Source organism: Mus caroli, unplaced genomic scaffold, assembly GCF_978045245.1.
Source record: "Mus caroli unplaced genomic scaffold, Mus_caroli_1 scaffold_6, whole genome shotgun sequence".
Taxonomy (NCBI): domain Eukaryota; kingdom Metazoa; phylum Chordata; class Mammalia; order Rodentia; family Muridae; genus Mus; species Mus caroli.
In genome coordinates this window covers 13,167,456-13,187,382 of record NW_028227261.1, presented here as the reverse complement: position 1 = coordinate 13,187,382, position 19,927 = coordinate 13,167,456, and the positions used below count along the sequence as shown (strand labels likewise).

Below are 19,927 nucleotides of genomic sequence, written 5' to 3'. Positions count from 1 at the left end.
GGGACCAGGGCTGGAGAGATGGCGGGATCAGTGGTTAAGAGAGGTTGCTGGTCTCTGAAGAGCCAGAGTTTGGATCTTGCCACTCACATTAGGTGATGACTCTGGTAACAGTAGTTCCAGATAATCCAATGTCTTCTTATGGCCTCTATAGGTAGTACCCTGCAGACTTGTGCAACACACACACACAAACACACATACACGCATGCTCGCGCATGCACATACATAAAAGCAAAATAACCCCTTTTATTTGGGGACCAGAATATGAAGGTCTCTGAAAGGAGGAACATTGTCTACTGAGACAGAGTGCTTCCTTGAGCTTTGAGCACTCCTCCTGCCCCTTCCAGACTCCCTCTTGCTGGGTATAGGAACAAACAGAGATAGTCTTTTATTTTATTTAATATGTAACTTCCTGTCTTAGCTTTTAAACTCTTCTAATTATCCCTCTCTTAAATGGAAAGGTTTTTGTTCCATCATTGTCCTGGATATACTTGTTTTTTTTTGTTTTTTTTTTTTTTTGGTTTTTTGAGACAGGGTTTCTCTGTGTAGCTCTGGCTGTCCTGGCACTCTCTTTGTAGACCAGGCTGGCCTTGAACTCAGAAATCTGCCTGCCTCTGCCTCCCAAGTGCTGGGATGAAAAGCGTGTGCCACCACGCCCGGCTGGTCTACTTGTTTTTATTAAGTGATTTAAACCTTTTGGCATTTTTGACCAACTTTCCCAAGATTAGTTTTCATCTAATCCTTTTGACCTTGAACCAAGAGTCTCAGAACTTTTCAAGAGAATTATAAGAGTAACATTAAGCTAAATAGCCTTATTACATATGATGGAAATAATGTTAAAAGCTAGCTGTAGTGGCACACATCTACAGTCCTAACACTTCTGAGGTATAGGCAAGAGGATAAGAAGTTTATATTCACCCCAGTTACTCAGAGAGTCCTAGGACAGTCTGGGCTACCTGAGACAATGACACTCATTCCCTGGTCACAGAGTATGTGCCCAGCATGCCTGACACCTGGTTTTATCCTCAAAACTAAACAGCAGCCCTTACCATCTAATCCCAGCATTTAGGGCACTGTTTCTTAACCTGTGGAGGGTGACTCTTTGTGAAACCATGTCAGATATACTGCACATCAGTTATTTACATTACAGTTCATAACAGTAGCAAAAATACAGTTATAAAGTAACAACAAAATAGTTTTATATTTGAAGGTCTCCACTATATGTGGAACTGTCTAAAAAGGCTGCAGCATTAGGATTGAGGAGGTGAAAGTGGACGTGGGGGAATAGATAGATCAGGAATTCAAGATCATCTTGGTCAGCTAGCAAGTTTGAAGGTGGATTGGACTACAGGATATGATGATGCCTTTGTGTGGGTGGGTGAGTGGGGTCATGAAAAGAAAATCATGAATGGGTAGGTGCATCTTGACAATTTCTGCTCTTGGACCAGGTGAGATAACATTTCATTTGTGTTTGTTGATATGATTAAGTATAGAAACAGATTTCTTTTGTTTGTGGTTTTGTTTTGTTTTGCTCTGTTTTTCAAGGAGTCTCTTTCTGTAGCCCTGGCTGTCCTAGAACAGGCTCTTGTAGATTAGGCTGGCCTGGAACTCACAGAGGTCCAATTGCCCTGCCTCTGGAATGCTGGGATTAAAGGCCTACCCCTGACAACTAGAGTGAAATCTCAGGAACCCATGTAACCTTGGAAGGTTCAAGATGCGGTTTGATGTCTATTCTCATGCAGTGACAAGCTTAACATTCCTACCTGACAATCAGACATCACACACAACACAGGGAATGTATAGTTTAGATGGTTGTGTTTTGAGACAGTCCTGTACCATATAGGCAGGCTTGGAACTTTCTAGGTAAACAAGGCTGGCTTTGAACTTACAGAGCAACCTGCCTCTGGGTTGCTGGAATTGGGATGCCTATGCCACTACACCGCTCTGGACAATTAAAAAAAAAAAAGAAAGTTAGAAACTGCAATAGCTAAATCAGATGTTAAAGATAACTACTCTATTTGCACTTTCAGGCTTAGAAACTATAGTCCTACCCTTTGGGATAAAAGAAAAATAGCAATAGCTGTTCTGTTCAAGGTGCCAGCCAAAATGTCAGCAAAGCTGAATGGTGAGGCTGGAAGAAAAGCAAGCACTTTACAGACCCACCAATAGACATTCTCCACCCAGTAGCAGCTGCTGATATCCAACAGCAAATTCAAGTCTGCATATAACAAAGTCCTGTCTGAAACAAATCAAAATGCCACAGGGTGACACGGGCTACAAGGTGGGTTTCAGTGGAGGGAAGATATAAAGACATGATTATATTCATAGACCTGTTTCTCTGGAATATTTTTAACCTTTTGATGTCAAAAATAGTAGTGAAAGGTTTAGGGTATTGTTATTTAGATTGTGTGTGTGTGTGTGTGTGTGTGTGTGTGTGTATGTGTGTGAGTGTTTTGCCTGTGTGCATGTGTGTGTGTGCACTGTGTGTGTGTGTGTCTGCAGAAGAGTCAGTTCCCTTGGAACCAGAGTTATGGAAGGTTGTAAGCAGCCATGTGAGTGGTAGGAACTGAACCTGGGTCCTCTAGGAAGAGCAGTAAGTGCTATTGACCACTCAGGCTTTTCTCAGCCTCTATTTCTATTTAAGGGAATTTTGTTTATTTGTTTTTGGTGTTTTTTTTTCTTTTACCATGTGAGTCCAACTACTGTTAATCAGGCTTGACATAAAGTGTCTTTACCTGCTGAGCCATCTTCTTGGCTCTTGTGTTAGAGACAGGGTCTCATGTAACCCATGCTGGCTTTTCACTATGTAGCTCAGACTGTCCTCAAACTTCTACTCCTCTAGCTTTTACATCCCAAGTGTTGGGACTACAGGCTAGTACATTCAAGTCTGGTGTTGTCTGGTATTGGTTTGGTTTGGTTTGGTTTCATTTTCAGTCTAGATAAAGACTAAATCCTTTGCTATGTCTGTTCCCTAAGGCCTAAGGTGGTGCTCACTAACTGGGAAGTCTCAGTGTTTGTGACATGAATTTCCAAAACTTTTGAAATCACTTGATTTTTACAATTGAATTTCACTGTTTCCCTTTTAATTACTTTATACAAGGAAAACAGGATCGCTGGGTAGAGATTCCAATGTCTAACCAGCTAGTAGCAGGTTGCATTCAGGAGTTGCAGCTGTGAGGGGAGGCCTGAGTAGTAAAGTAGTTAAAGCCTCAGCAGTGCCAGTGAAGACACTGTCTAGGAACTTGGAGTCACTTGCGGGCTGGCTTGGATAGAAAGCTCTCTGTCCCATCTGGTAAGTCGCTTACCTCCATTGAGACCCTTCTGCTCCCTTCTCCCCAGATGAGGCTCTTGGTGGTGCCACCCAGAGTCCTGCTCCACTGAGGTTGAAGGGTTAGGTCACTTCTTGAGCCCAGGAATTCTAGGCTAGTCTGAGCACTATCACTAGGCTGGAAGTGGTGCTGGAGGATCTCAGCACCGTCTACAGCCAATTTCTGGTAGCCAAGTGTGTATGCACTTGATATGTTATAATGTTGATTCAGACTCTTAGGTGAACCGAATGTTTTCCTGATTTTGTGGCAAACTTGTTATATATCCCAGGCTGGCCTGAAACTCACAATGGGTGATTTCCTGCACTCTGTATCACATGAATGCCTGCAGCCTCTGAAGCCAGAAGAGTCTTAGAAGTGGAGCTGTGAGCCATCAAGTGCCTGCTGAGAATGCAATCCCAGCTCTCTGAGCAGCCAGCTTACTTAGACACTGAGTTATTCCTCCCATCCCCCAACCCCTGTTATTTTGAGACATGGTCTCATTATGTAACCCTAGGCTGGCCTTAAATTCAAAGGTATCAGCCTGCCTCTGCCTTTCAAGCACTGCTGTGGTTAGATCATTTGCAAACATGCTCAGCTTTGCCTAATCATTTTAATTTCTGCTTTTTGCTTATTTTACTAATTACATTTTTGCTTGCTTTTTTTTTTTTTTTTTTTTTTTTTGGTTTTTCAAGACAGGGTTTCTCTATATAGCCCTGGCTGTCCTGGAAATCACTCTGTAGACCAGGCTGGCCTCAAACTCAGAAATTCGCATGCCTCTGCCTCCCAAGTACTGGGATTAAAGGCATGCGCCATCATGCCCTGCTGCTTGTTTGTTAAGAGCTTGTTTGTCTCTGCCTAGTCCTTGTTGTCCTAGAACTCAATAGGAAGACCAGGCTAGCATCAATGAGTTTATCATGCTATTGCCTCTGGAATGCTGAGATTAAAGACATGCACCCCCATACCTGGCTATTTTATATTACATTTAAAGCAAGACTTTGGTGGCACAGACTTGTAAACTTGGAAAACCAAGGCAGGAAGAATATGCGTTAGAGGCCAGGATAAAGTACACAGGGAGACCCTATTTGAAAGAAAAAAAAAAAGTGGGAATATGCTGTGGAGTGCTCTCCTGGGATATGTGTGGAATGCTCCCCCCCAAGAGCCATTGACCTCTTCATCAGAGTAGATGTGGTTACTTGATCATACGTATTGACCTTCCATTATGGGAGGAACATTCGACCTTCACCTGAGGTGTTGTCCCATGCCAGCTGTATGCAATTCTGTCTTAACTGCTCCAGGTCTCAGTAGGCTGAGCATATTGGAGGGGAAGGTTAGCTGAAGAATGGATTCCATCTTTGCAGCTATGGGAATGTCATGTTGGAGTGTTGGGTGGGACTGTGTGGTGACTATTTGGGGGTCACTTAGGCTCCTGTATGTAACCTTACCCATGAACCTGTATAAAAATCTGATAACATCATTGGCTGGTCAAGTTGAACTTGGGTGAGAAGCTCCCATGTTACTATTGGTGGTTTAGCTGTGGTGACAACTTATTAGTTCACATCTACCCAGGGATTGTTCATAGAACTGGGTTGACTTTTGCCTTGTTCACATTACAAAATTGTTCCATCACTGAGCCACATTCTCAGCCTACTTTGCTTATTTATTTCAAAATATTCATGCACTGCTCACAGATGCCAGAAGAGGGCCCTGCATCCATTGGACCTAGGGTTACAAATGACTGAGCTATCTATGAAAGTGTTGGGCATCAACTTCGGGTCCTCTGTAGCAGCAAACATGCTTCATCCTAGTGTGACAAAGTGGGGCAGTGTTTGGTTCTTGTTTGGTAAATACCTGGTGATGAAATGACATCTCCTAATTAATTATACTTATTTTGAAGAAAGAAACACTAGAAAGGAAGTGGGTAATGACTTTGCAAGTTTGTAGAACAAAGCTGTTTAGGGTTGGGGAGCTATAGTTATAGAGTTGAAAGTTCAACGAGGACAGAAACCAGGTCACTGAGAGACTTATAACCTGGAACTCTGTTTTCTGAGATTGGGGTGGGGTGGGGGTGTCTCACTCTGTAGCCCCACATGGGAATCACTATGGAGCCTGGGTTAGTCTCAAACTCAGGAACATCCTCCTGCCTCGGCCTCATGATGATACATGTAAGCAGCAGACGTGAAAAGGTACACTTTTCATTAAAACCTACAGAAAGCTTCCAGATGTGATATTGAACCCTTGATACCAGCCCTTAGGTGGCAGAAGTGGGAGCATCTCTGAGTCTGAGGCCAGCCTAGTCTACATAAAGAATTCCAGGCCAGAGCTGCATTAAGAGAGACTGTCTAAAAAATAAATAAAATAAAAATTTACAAAAAATCTGAGGCAAACAATGTTTTTTAAAACAAATATTTATTTTATATATGTGAGTGTACTGTTGCTGTCCTCAGACACACGAGAAGAGGGTATCAGAATCCATTACAGATGGTTGTGAGTCGCAATGAGGTTACTGGGAATTGAACTCAGGACCTCTGGAAGAACAGTCAGTGCTTTTGTTGTTGTTGTTGTTGTTGTATCACCACAAGTAGATTATTCAAAGCTTGGGAGTGAAGTCTAGCTGCTTCTAGAGACCATTAGCTTTATGGGTTTCAGAAAGGCCTCAACCTGAAAAAGAGACCTATCCATCCTTGTCTCCAGAGAAAGATTTCACTGCCACAGCTCCACTTCCAGTAGTTTGATGACTAGAGAGCAGGTCACAGCCAGCCTCCTGCTGGGAAGGCCACAGTCAGCCAGACAGTGCTCTTAACTGCTGAGCTATCTCTCCAGCCCATGAGACAAACATTATTAAAGTTCTCTCTATTTGGAGCTGAGAATGCAGTACTGCACAAATTATATGATCCTAAATTTTAAACTTCATATTTTACAGAATTGGATTGTTGTTGTTATTACTGAGATGGGGGTCTCTCTATTAAGTTCAAGGCCAGCCTGGACTACAAAGAGAAACCCTGTGTGTTGGGGGGGGGGCAGTGAGAATGGGGGCTTTCTGGCTGGAAACCAGGCATGTTGCTCCAAACCTTTAATCTTTGCACTGGTTAGGCTAGCAGATCTGAGTTCAAGGCTAGCCTGGTCTATCTACATGTCTACAAAGTGAGTTTTCATTCTGACTACGTAGTAATAAGACTCAGCCTAATAAAGTACATGCATACATACATAAGGCTGGGAAACATATATAACTATCTATAGATATGCACACAGGTAAAATGCCCATACACATAAAAATAAGTGTTTAAAACACCTTAATTTTTATGGGTGTGGGAACAAATGCATTTAATCCCAGCACTCAGAGAAAGAGACAGGTGGATCTTTGACTTTGAGTCCAGCCTTCAGAGTGAGTTCCAGGACAGCCAGGATTACACAATGAAACAAAAACAAGACAAAACAAGCCCACCTTAATTAAAACAAATAAACCTCTTGGTACTTGTGTCTTATAGTTTTGTGTTCTGGGTTTGAGAATACTGCTTTGTTGGCATCTGCTTCTACATCATTGCCAACTAACCACTAGATACCTGTGCAAGGCACCAAAAGTCTTCATGCTCAGTATGCCTGAAACTGGGTGTGGATTTAAATATTTTGCTACTACTTAGCACAAATGAGGAAGCCTTTTGTTTCTGCAAGAAGTATTAGAGCCTCCATATCAGATAAATTCGAAAAAATATTTAATTTGTATACACTGTTTGGAGAGACATCAAGTTAGGGCAAAGTTAGGATATCTTATTGAAGTTTCATGTAGCCCAGGCTGATGTCCACTTTGCAAAGTAGTTGAAGCTGGGCTTGATCCCTTGATTCTCCTATCTTTCTTTTGAGACAGGGTTTCTCTGTAGTTCTAGCGGTCAGGGAATTGAGAGACAGTTAGTTTACCTTCATATATCCATGTGCACCATGTGTGTGTCTGAGAAGGTGCATCTGATTTCCTGGAACTGGAGATACAGTTGTTACCTAATATGTGAAGGCTGAGACTCAAATCCAAGTCTTCTACAAGCACAACAAGCACTCTTAATTGCTGAACCATCACACTAGCTCTAGACCTCTTGTCTTTCAAGTGGTGGGAGTACAGGTCTGTGCCACTACTTCCAACAATACAGCATTTTGAGTAGTGAGAAAAACTACCCCAGGGGGTTTAAGTCAGCTTCCAAGATCATCTGGAGTCCCTTCCCACTGGGAATGGGTGATAATGAAGTAGGAAGTGGCCAGTGCTGCTTGGGAGAAGATAGCTACTGCAACCAACAGTGAGCACTGTGACTTTGTGCTCAGTGGAACCTGGCATGGAATGAGCAGGGACTGTGGCCCTGTGAATGGTGAGAAGGCTTGTCTAAGCATTAACATATAAATAGATGTTCCTTTTTTTTTTTTCAAAGCTTCTCCAGGATCTTTATCCCTCAAGAATCATCAAGATGAGTAGCAAGCCCTTACTCACACTCCAAAAGCTGGCAGCACAGAACCTTCTGAGGAATGAGGCTCTGGCTATCAGTGCTTTGCAGTACTTACCTGAACTATCCTTACCACAACTGTTGAAGCAAGCCTACGATGGTAATCATCTTAAGGTCCTGAGGGCAATAGTATCTTCCTGGCCTTTCCCTCGCCTCCCTCTTGGAGCTCTGAAGAAGAGAACACCCTACTTGGAGACTCAATTACAAGTTGTCTTAGAGGAGGTTGATAAGCTGCTTATCCAGGAGGTTCACACCAGGCAAGGAAGACTTAGGTAGACTCAGAGGGTAGCCCAGAGAATCTAGAGCAGAGATGAAGGGGAGTCAGGTGTGGAAGGGTACAAGGATGTGGTGGAGGATTCTTATGCCAGCAGCTTGGAGAACCACAAAGGTTTTGGCCATTGCTGTGCCATCTTGGAAAGGGCTGTGGAGTATGCAGGACTTATTTTGGATACAGCAGTAGCTGAAGGACTGCCCCTGCTTTCCATGGGTATTAGAAGTGGAACAGAGACATAGAGAAGAAGACCATGGAAAAGAGTGAGACACAGAATGGAAGGCCAGCTTCAGTCCTATAATAAAGACACACTTTAGATATTGTCCCCTTGCCTAGCTACTGAGACTTGTTTTTCTGTTTTACCCACAGGGAGTACAAACTAGAAGTGCTGGATTTTCGGTCTGTGGGACAAAACTATTTGAATGTGTGGCCTGGGACCATGGATGACTGGTTACCCAAAACCACTCAAACAGATCCTTGCTGTTCTAAGACAGTAATGACACAGCCCTTGAAAGTAGTAGTGGACTTGCATCTCAACAATAGGGGCCAGAGTAGGCTGTTCTCCTACCTCCTTCAGTGGAGTGATAGGAGGAAAGGATTGTTACAGCTGTACTGTAATGAGCTTCAGATCTGGTCACCATCCCAACAAAACTACAGGAAGCTCTCACAAAAGGTGAACCTGGACTATGTAGAAACACTGGGCCTGCATTCCTCCTGCAGTCCATCCTTCTTGCTTAACTTTGCTCCTTACTTGCACCAAATGAGGAACTTGCGTAAACTTGCTCTCTCCAACATCCGTGAAGAACGCATTATCTCTCCGGAGAAGAGGAGGTGTATCATCACCAGGTTCACCTTGCAGATCCTTAAGCTGGAGAGCCTCCAGAAGCTGCATCTAGATGCTGTCTGATTCCTTGAGGGACACCTGGACCAGATGCTTGGGTAAACACATGCTCTGCAGAGCAAAGCAAAGCAAAGCCTTATTCCTTTACATTAGTGGGTCCTTGGGTCCTTGCTGCCACTGTAGGTTGGCAGTGCTGAGTCATTAGCATATCAGGGTGTCATTTTCATCTCTGCTCTGGCCTGGAGAGAAGTCTCACATAATCACTAATGGAAAGATGCAGCCCTAGCCTGGGGTTGGTGGTCTTCAAAGAGGTGCATGCTAAGAAGCCCTTAGAATTCAATGAGAAGCCGGGCATGGTGGCGCACGACTTTAATAGTCCCAGCACTGGGGAGGCAGAGGCAGGTGGATTTCTGAGTTCGAGGCCAGCCTGGTCTACAGAGTGAGTTCCAGGACAGCCAGGGCTATACAGAGAAACCCTGTCTCAAAAAACAAAACAAAAAAAAAGAACTCAATGAGATCTAGTGAGTGGCTTCTGCTGTCTTCCTTAGCTAGCGTGTTTCAACTAAGAGGGAAAGAGACAAGTGAAAAGGACATTGTTACAACTAACTGTGTTAGGTCCCTAGCTGTGCTCTATTCAGCAGGCATGTGAATGGACACATCAGCTTGCCTACAATTTCTCATATAGAAAATACTGGAATTTTTCTTTAAATGTAATGGTGGTTTTTTTTTTTTTAATGTTATCCTATAGAAATAAGTGAAAAATTCCAAAAGTTTTAACAGGCACTTCCCTTGGAGCCAAGCTGAAGTATGAATCATTTTGCCTCTCTTGATTCTGACTGGTCTACATATTTTCATTTTCTCATAACTAGATTTATATGATGAAATTATTCAATCAAAACCTGTATCTGAATAGTGCAGGCTTATTCATGATGGTCGAATTTAAAGTCTTTGAGCACAAATTAAAGTTTGCCCTTTTTGAAGGAATAGGAAAAATTTGCTATACAGATGTTTTGATATTTTATGTGTATGTGTGTGAGTCTGAGTATAGGTTTGTATATCACTTGCCTATGGAGATCAGAAGAAGGCATCATCGATTTGATCCCCAGGTACAGTTTCAGGTGAGCCACCATGTGGGTAGTGGGAATTGAATCCACATTCTTTCCAAGAATGGCAAATGTTCTTACCTACTAGCACCTAACTTTGTTTTATATTGGTTTTGTTTGTTTGTTTGTTGTTTGAAATAGGGTTTCTCAAGCCCTAGTTGTCCTATAGACCAGGCTGCTGTCAATTTCACAGAGATGCACTTACCTTTGTCCCCACTCCCTGTGCTGGGATTAAAAGCAGGTGCGACCTTCATCACTATATTCTAAGCCATTTATTTTGTGTGTTTCAGGGGAGTGGGGAGGGAAGCCTATAGGTCTTGTGGAGGCCAAAGGACAACTTGCAAGAGTCAGTTCTCTTCCTACTACCATGTAGATCCCAGGGATGAATCATAGACTGTCAGCCCCTTTGGGGAGAGGTACCTTTATCTGCTAAGCAGTCTCACCTTAGAATGGGCTGGGTTTGTTGTTGTTTGTTTGTTTTTTGTTCTGTTTAATTTATTATTATTATTATTATTTTGGGTGTGTGTGTGTGTGTGTGTGTGTGTGTGTGTGTATGTAACAAGGTTTCTTCACGTAGCCCTGAATGTCCTGGAAGTCATTCTGTGGACCTCTGTAGATGTTCTGGCCTCTAATTAGGAGTTCTGCTTGCCTCTGCCTCCTGAGTATTGTGATCAAATGTGTGCAGCTATGCCAGTGCCTGGCAAATACAGAAGATGCTCACAGTCATCTATTGCATGGAACACAGGGCCCCCGATGGAGGATCTAGAGAAAGTTCCCAAGGAGCTGAAGGGGTCTGCAACCCTATAGGTGGAACAACAATATGAACTAATCAATACCCCCAGAGGTCGTGTCTCTAGCTGCATATGTAGCAGAAGATGGCCTAATAGGCCATCATTGGGAAGAGAAGCCTCTTGGTCTTGCAAACTGTATATGCCCCAGTTCAGGGGAATGCCAGGGCCAAGAAGTGGGAGTGGGTAGGTAGGGGAGCAGGGCAGGGGGAGGGTATAGGGAACTTTCGGGATAGCATTTAAAATGTAAATAACAAAAATATCTAATAAAAATTAAAAATTAAAAAAAAACAAAACAAAAACAAAAAGGTGTGCATCACCACCACCAAGCAGGAATGGGCTCTTTTAAAAATGACTTCTTACTATGTGGCCCTGAATGGCCTTGACAACCTTACCATCTTATTTCTTTTGTCTCGGCTTCCTGGTGTCAACATTACAGTTGTGAGTTGCAATACTCAGCTTTTTTTTTTTTTTTTTTTTTCCTTTTCAAGATAGGGTCTCACTTTGTTGCTCTGGCTATCTTAAAACTTACTGTGTAGACTAGGCTGGCCTCAAACTCACCGATATCCACTTGTCTCTATATTCCAAGTGCTGGGATCAATGATGTGCACTGCTATAACCAGTTACCTTACCCAGTTTTGATGACTTTTAGCCTGGCTAGGGGATGTGTAGTTGGGAATGTGAAGTGGTGAGGTTAGGGAGTTGCAAAGGCATAAAACACAGGACAAAGACAGGTTGTTCTGAGGGTGTGGTTGTCCAGTGGGTAATGCAAGGCTTGTGCCAGATCTTTGTTGGGTTAGTCCTTTCTGTGTGTGCCCTGCTCCTCTTACCATCACTTGGTTCTTGCTTGACAGTGAGGGAAGTATGTGCAGTTAAGGATGGTGGCAGACGTTAGTACAGATTTTAGCATGTAGACTCTCATGTAGCATCATGGTTACTGATCTGTCACACAGTTATAATTTTGGCCCACATGGTCCTCCTGTATCATTCCTGGTCTTCCTCCTGTACTAGCCATCAACTCCAAGAACTGTCTGCTTTTTTTCCTCATTAGGTCCATGAAGACCTCCTTGAATGAACTGGCAGTGACTCACTGTAATCTACCAGTATCAGAATGGAGCCATCTTTCTGAGTTCCCATGTGTCAGTCAGTTGCAACAACTGAATTTGGAAAATGTCAGATTGACTGGTTTAAGTCCTGAACCTCTCCAAGTTCTGTTAATAAAAGCTGGACCCACCCTGGTGGGCTTGGACTTGGAGGATTGTCACCTTGAAGATGGCCAGCTCTATGCCATCCTACCTGCCCTGAGCAAGTGCTTCAAGCTCACCAAGTTCAGCTTCTACGGGAACCAAATCTCTATGCTTGCCATGAAGGACCTACTACACCACACTGCCAGCTTGATAAATCTAAGGCTGGAGCTATACCCTGTTCCTCAGGACAGTTATGACTACCATGGTACTCCCCTCATGCAAAGGATGCAACAACATTGTGATGAGCTTATGAATCTACTGAAAACCATTAGGAATCCAGGCAGAGTCTTCTTCGGTACTGACCGCTGTGATCAGTGCTGCAATAGATATGTCTCTAACAAAACCATTATGTGTAATTGTCAGAGATCTTACTAGCTGTATGCAAATATCAAAAACCTTGGTGGACACTGGAAGATGAAAGGCAAGGTACAGGTGTCTAGTAAGGAGACACACAACGTTCAGTTTTAGATTGCTTGCTGACATGTTGACAAGAATATTGGTTTATATTTATAAAGTTAAGAATGTTCTGTGAACAGCCACTTGAAATAAAATAAGCTGAAGTTTCTCTCATATTCTCACCCTCTTTTTTGGGGGGGTTGGGTGGGGGACTCTGTTACATCTCAACTGTGTGGCTGGTTGTGGCAGATACATGAACCTAAAGATTGCAGTAAACTCTGGTCTGATGGGAGTGTATTGAAGATGGAATCCAAGATACTCAGGACATGAAGGACAATTGGCACATTGAAGGAATTAAGAGGAAAAGGTACTGGGGCTTTTAAAACAATTTTAAAATTTTTCTAAAGATTTATTTTGGAGTGTCAGTGTCTTGCCTGCTTGTTTGTATGTAATGCCATGCATATCCCTTGTCCTTGTGAGGCTGGAAGAGGGGATCAGATTCCATGGAATTGGAGTTACATGGAGTTATGTGCTCTCATGTGGGTGCTGGGTACCCTATCTAACTCCTCTGCCAAAGCAGCAAGTGCTCTTAACCACTGAGTAATTTCTCTAGTCCCATTAAAAAAAAAAAAAAAAAAGATTCATTTTGTATGTGGGGCATGTTTGTGAGAGCTTGCAGGTAGAGCTCTGATTTCTAGGCAAGCAGGGGCTACAGATTGAGATTCATATATAAAATCTGTGTATGTGACATGAATGCAGGTGCTAAAAGAGGCCAGAAAGCATGTGTGGGGTGGTGGTGGTTGGGAGAATGGTCGGTAGGATGGGGCATGCCTATGCATATGAGTATCAATGCCCTTGAAGCCCAGAAGATGATAATGTACTTTGAAAGTAGTGCTGGACTTAACAAGCAGTTTTGAGACACCCATAGGAACTCTGGGAGCCAAATGCTGGTCCTCTACAAGAGCAACAAGTGTGTGAACTGCTGAACTACCTATGCTGTCACTCCCCTTTTACCTTTAGTTTCTATTCTCCAGGAAGGAGCCTTTATTCACTTTTTTATGTGTGTGGGTGTTTGGTGCCCAACATGAGTGTGGAGATCAGGGAAAACCTTGCATGAGGAGGTTCTTTTCCTACCTTGTGTGTCACGGGGATTGAAACAAGTCATTAGTCTAGACAGCAAGTACGTTTTCCTGCTGTGCCATCTCCTGACCCACAAATTCTTTAAAAATAATGCTTGTATTTTTAAAATTTGTCCTTTGTGATTTCCATGCATGGAAGGTAACATTCTTTGACCATCATCACTACCACCCACTTCCTCCCAACATTTTCGACCCCTTCCCCAACACATTTCCCATCTTCCCAACTTCACTCCCTTAAAAAAAAAAATACACAGCCCTGGGAAGATAGAGAGTTCAGAGGTTAAGAACACTTGCTGTACTTGTGAAGTACTCAGGTTCTGTTACCAATGTGAACCTGATGATTCATAATGTCTAGTTCCATGGGACTCAGCATCCTTTTCCAGATTCCATGGGTTCTAGGCACACATATGAATCTCATGTTTTGTGCAGACATAAAACACTAATGCACAGTGAATCCAATTATTGTTACCTGTAATAAAATTTGTATGGGGCCATCCACTGGATCTTGGCCAAGCAGATGTTCAAAGAAAAGTGAGTCTCCTTTACTCTGTAACCGTCATGCCAATAGTTCTACCACTAAGGGTAGGACTTACAGACACCTCTCTTATCTGTATGGAATTTCACTAGCTTTATCTCCTGTAACTGCTCATAAGTACAGCACCCATGGGACTGCATTTCACAGCACTCTATCCTACCTCCTATGTCTGATGATTATCTGCTGTGATGTTCCTTAAAGGCAGGAGTATGCTAAAGTTATGCCACTTAGGAATAAGTGATTGGATCAGTTGAGTCTCATATTAACTGAAGCCCACTGCAAAGAGAAACTTCTGATCAATGTTCAGAGCAGCAATATTCATGGCAACCAACAGATTGGGGAACAATCTTTACCAATACTACATCAAATAGAAGGCTAATATCCAATATATACAAAGAACTCAAGAAGTTAAGACTCCAGAGAATCAAATAACCCTATTAAAAATGTAGTACATAGCTAAACAAAGAATTCTCAACTGAGGAATATCGAATGGCTGAGAAGCACCTAAAGAAATGTTCAACATCCGTAGTCATCAGGGAAATGAAAATAAAATAACCTTGAGATTCCACCACACACCAATAAGAATGGTTAAAATAAAAAAACCCAGGTGAAAGGAGATGCTGGCAAGGATGTGGAGAAAGAGGAACACTCCTCCAATGCTGGTGGGATTGAAAGCTGGTACAACCACTCTGGAAATCAGTTTGGTGGTTCCTCAAAAAATTGGGCATAGTACTACCAGAGGATCCAGTAATACCACTCCAAAAGATGTTCCAATTTGTAATAAGGACACATGCTCCACTATATTCATAGCAGCCATATTTATAATAGCCAGAAGCTGGAACGAACCCAGATGTCCCTCAACAGAGGAATGGATACAGAAAATGTGGTACATTTACACAATGGAGTACTACTCAGCTATTAAAGACAATGAATTCATGAAGTTATTAGGCAAATAGATGGAACTAGAAAATATCATCCTTAGTGAGGTAACCCAATCACAAAAGAACACACATTATATGCACTCACTGATAAGTGGATATTAGCTCAACTGCTCCAAATACTCAAGATACAATTCACTGACCACATGAAGCTCAAGAAGAAGGAAGACTAAAATGTGGGTCCTTCTGTCCTTCTTAGAAGGAGAACAAAATATTTACAGGAGCAAATATCGAAATAAAGTATAGAATAGATACTGAAGGAAAGGCCTTCAAGAGACTTTCCCACCTGGGGATTCATCCCATATACAGACACCAAACCCATACACTATTGTGGATGCCAAGAAGTGCATGCTGAAAGAAGCCTGATATGGCTGTCTCCTGAAATGTCTTGCCAGAGCCTTACAAATACAGAGGCAAATGCTTGAAGCCAACCATTGGACTGAGTGTGGGCTCCCCAATAGAGAAATTAGAGAAAGGACTGAAGGAGTTGAAGGGTTTTGCAACCCCAAAGGGAGAACAACAATATCAACCAACCAGATGCCCCCAGAGCTCCCAGGGAGTAAGCCATCAACCAAGGAGTACACATGGATTCAGCTGCATATGTAGCAGAGGATGGCCTTGTCATGCATCAATGGGAGGAGAGGTCCTTGGTCCTATGAAGGCTCCATAGATGCCCCTGTATAGGTGAATCGAGGGCAGGCATGTGGGAGTGGGTGGGTGGGTGGAGGAACACCCTCATAGAAACAGGGGGAGAATGGCATAGGGGGTTTCTTGGGGGAGGGACCAGGAAAGGGGATAACATTTTAAATGTAAATAAAGAAAATATCCAGTAAAAAAAATCAGGCTGGAGAGATGGTTCAGAGGTTAAGAGCACTGACTGTTCTTCCAAAGGTCCTGAGTTAAATTTCCAGCAACCACATGGTGGCTCACAACCATCCATAATGAGATCTGACACCCTCTTCTGGTGCATCTGAAGACAGATACAGTGTTCTTAGATATAATAATAAATAAATATTTTTTTTAACAAATTTAAGCTGGGCGTGGTGGCACATGCCTTTAATCCTAGCCCTTGGGATGCAGAGGCAGGAGGATTTCTGAGTTTGAGGCCAGCCTGGTCTACAAAGTGAGTTCCAGGACAGCCAGGGCTATACAGAGAAACCGTGTCTAAAAAAAAACAAAAAACAAACAAACAAAAATTTTAAAAAAGAGCATACATTCAAGTGATATCGCTGAACATACATAGCAACATGTGATAAGACCAGGAACAAATCATCAAGGCGGATCAAGGCAACCTAATAGGAGGAAAAGGCAGAAGATTCAGAAACACCCAAGTCTCAGTATTAGGTGTCCCACAAAAGTTGCAAGCTAAATAACCACATCATGTATGTAGAGGACATAGCTCAGATCCATGTAGGCTCCATGAATGCCACTTCAGTCTCTGTGAGCCCCTATGTGCTCTTCTTAGTTGATTCTGTAGACCATGTTCTCCTCTGTGTCTCCTACAATCCTTCCTACCCATCTTCCATGGGGTACGCAGAGCTCTTTCTAGTGTTTGAATGTGTTTTACATTTGCTCCCATCAGCTGCCAGAGGAAATATCTGTGATGGTAATTGGTCTAGGCACAAATCCTAGTCTCTGAGCCACTTAGATTCTGGTTCCTGGTCATTCATGTACTGTTGGTCATGGGCTCCCTCTCATGGTTTGGGCACCAAGTTACACCAGTCATTGATTGGCCACTTCCACATGCTCTGGACCACCATTGTCCCAGCACATCTTGCAGGTACAAAAAGGTATGGGTCAAAGGTTTTGTGGATGTTCCTCTGTTCCATTCATACCACTGGGAGCCTTAGCAGGTTATTGAAGATTGCTCATTTAGTCTCCATATCATCCATTACTAGAAGTCCTGCTAGGGTCACCAGCAGGATCCAGGAAGTTTCCACTGCTCTAGGTTTCCACACTATTAAATACCCCCTATTCTAGTCCCATCACTACTCTCTCCCTCATCACCTGATCCCCCATGTTCCCATGTCCACTTGCCCCCAACCCACCCAAAAAGGCTATTCTATTTTCCCTTTCCAGGGCGATCTGTGCCTCTTGGCAGAGCCCTCCTTATTACTTAGCTCCTGTGAAAATGTGCATTGTAGTGTGTGTATCCTTAACAGCTAATATACACTTATAAGCAAGTACATACCCGTTTTATCTTTCTGAGTCTGGGTTGCCTCATTCTGGAGGATTGTTTTCTAGTTCTATCCATTTGTCTGCAAAATTCATGATGTCATATTTTCTCTTTCTTTCTTACTTCCATTCATTCTTTTCTTCTATTTCTATTCCATTCATTCATTTATTTAAGACAGAGGGTTTTTGGTTTTTTTTGTTTTGTTTTGTTTTTTTGTCTGTATTTAGATAGCATTGGCTGCTCTGGAACTCATTCTGGAGACCAGGCTGGCCTAGAAATTGCTTTCAAAGTGCTGGAACTCATATCTCTAGCTTCATATGTAGTAGAAGATGGCCTAGTAGGCTATCATTGTGAGGAGAGGCCTTTGGTCTTGCAAAGATCATATTCCCCAGTACAGGGGAATGCCAGGACCAAGAAGCAGGAGTGGGTGGGTTGGGGAGCAGGGTCGGAGGAGGGTATAGGGGCCTTTCAGGATAGCTTTTGAAATGTAAATAAAGAAAATACCTAATAATAAAAAAAAGGGTTTCTCTGTGTAGCCCTGGCTGTCCTGGCACTCACTTTGTAGACCAGGCTGGCCTCGAACTCAGCCAGTGCTACACAGAGAAACCCTGTCTCGAAAAACCAAAAATAAATAAATAAATAAATAAATAAATAAATAAATAAATAAAGGGAAGAACCACCACCACACAACTGATATTTGTTTTTTTTTAAGATTTATATATTTATTATATATAAGTACACTGTAGCTTTCTTTAGACACTTTCTTCTTGCTCCAGTCCTGCTCGCTCTGGCCTAACGATTATTTATTATATACATATAATAGTGCACTGTAGCTGTCTTCAGACACCCCAGAAGAGGGCATTAGATCTCATTAGAAAGAGATTGTGAGCTAACATGTGGTTGCTGTGATTTGAACTCAGGACCTTCAGAAGAGCAGTCAGTGCTCCTAACTGCTGAGACACGTAATTCAGAGATCCATCTGCCTCTGCCTCCCCAGTTAAAGATTAAAGGGATACATCATTGTGCCTGCATAAACTCCTTTTTTTAAAAAAAATCTATTTAATTATCATCCATGATAGTGAAATTCTGAAGGAATTTTTCATAGGCCCCTGTGATCCTGCTGCCTCAGCCTTCATAGTAGCTGAGATTACAGGCTTTTGCCAACAGGACTTGTTCTTCCTTGGTCTAATGCTGGTATCATGTCCTTGACTCAAGTCATTACTTTGATTTTATTTTTACTTTAAGACATGGTCTTAATCTGTAGTCCAGGCTGGTTTTAAATTCTAGATTCTCCTGCCTCTACCTCCGATGTGCTGGGATTGTGGGCATGTGTCACTATGCTTGGCTTGCTACAGCTCAACTTGGATGTTTTTTTTTTGTTTGTTTGTTTGTTTGTTTGTTTGTTTGTTTTTTGGTTTTTGGTTTTTCGAGACAGGGTTTCTCTGTGTAGCCCTGGCTGTCCTGACACTCACTTTGTAGACCAGGCTGGCCTCGAACTCATAAATCCGCCTGCCTCTACCTCCCGAGTGCTGGGATTACAGGCGTGTGCCACCATGCCCGGCTGCCCTTTTCTTTTAAGTAGTTTTATATCATATGGTGTCTTTCAGGCTTGAAGTGGCTCCATTTCATAAGTGCAGGTTACATCATTTGTGTTCAAAAGCTATGATTGAGTAATTGGTCTTATCTGTGAGTAAACTTATCTTCAGTGATACTTGCAATGCTGCCACCCATGAGCTGAGCAAATTGAATCAGGAATATATGCATTGTTGGGCCTTGTGCAGAGATGATTTTAAATATTTATGTGCAAGTTTTTTGTATCATTGTTTTCTTTATTACATTTGTGCATAAAAACTACTCTGAAACTGGAGTAAAGTCTGCAGCATTAAACTGAAGTCTGCCTCATACTTTAAGGCCTTCAAATTGCAGGTCTTGAAGATTGATCGATATAGGTCAACATATATATGGAGACTAGTGGCCATAGTCTACCCAAAGAAGTAAGCTCTAGGTTCAGTGAGAGACCCTGTTTCAAAAAAGCTTAGGTGGAGAAAAAATGTAGACCTCTGAAGTCCACATAGCCATTGAAACATGCACACTGCCCACACTCAAACAATTCCTCAAGCAGAGAAAATTTTATTAAATGATGCTAAGCAGCCAGGCATGGTGGCACACACCTTTAATAATCCCAGCACTCGGGAGGCAGAGCCAGGTGGATTTCTGAGTTCGAAGCCAGCCTGGTCTACAGAGTGAGTTCCAGGACAGCCAGAGCTATCCAAAGAAACCCTGTCTTAAAACACCAAAAAAAAAAAAAAAAAAAGAGATGCTAAGCATTTAAGCATTGTAGTGAATAGCTGCATTCCCATAATGTTGAGGCAGAAAGATCATAAGTTTAAGACTAGCTTGAGGCCAGATAGCCTTCTCAATTCTCCATTTAAAAAATACTAAGGATTTTTATAACACATATTTACTAAACACATAGGGCTACATGCCAAAGGAAGTGCTAGCCTGCTTAGGAAAGAGTCTCCATCATAGCACAGATGCCTTCTCTGAACCAAGGTTCCAGGCATGAGCATCATGTGTTTTATAACTACTGAGACATCTTTCAGGACAACTTTAGTTCACGAGTTTTACTTTTGATCACATTATACTTGGGGAGGGGGTGCTTCTGAGTTTCTCATGTTTTATGGAAATCATCATTCACCTACAGTGC

At 42.5% G+C, this 19,927-nt stretch overlaps 1 protein-coding gene across 1 annotated transcript; it reads left to right on the top strand.

Annotated features, from left to right (window-relative positions):
• The first annotated feature begins 7,750 nt into the window (after nt 1–7,750).
• Nucleotides 7,751–12,411, top strand: LOC147004148 (PRAME family member 20-like). Its single transcript, XM_085838361.1, is given in 3 exon segments — nt 7,751–8,043; nt 8,427–8,996; nt 11,841–12,411. Coding segments are annotated over 3 exon segments (1,434 nt in total).
• The last annotated feature ends 7,516 nt before the right edge of the window (nt 12,412–19,927 follow it).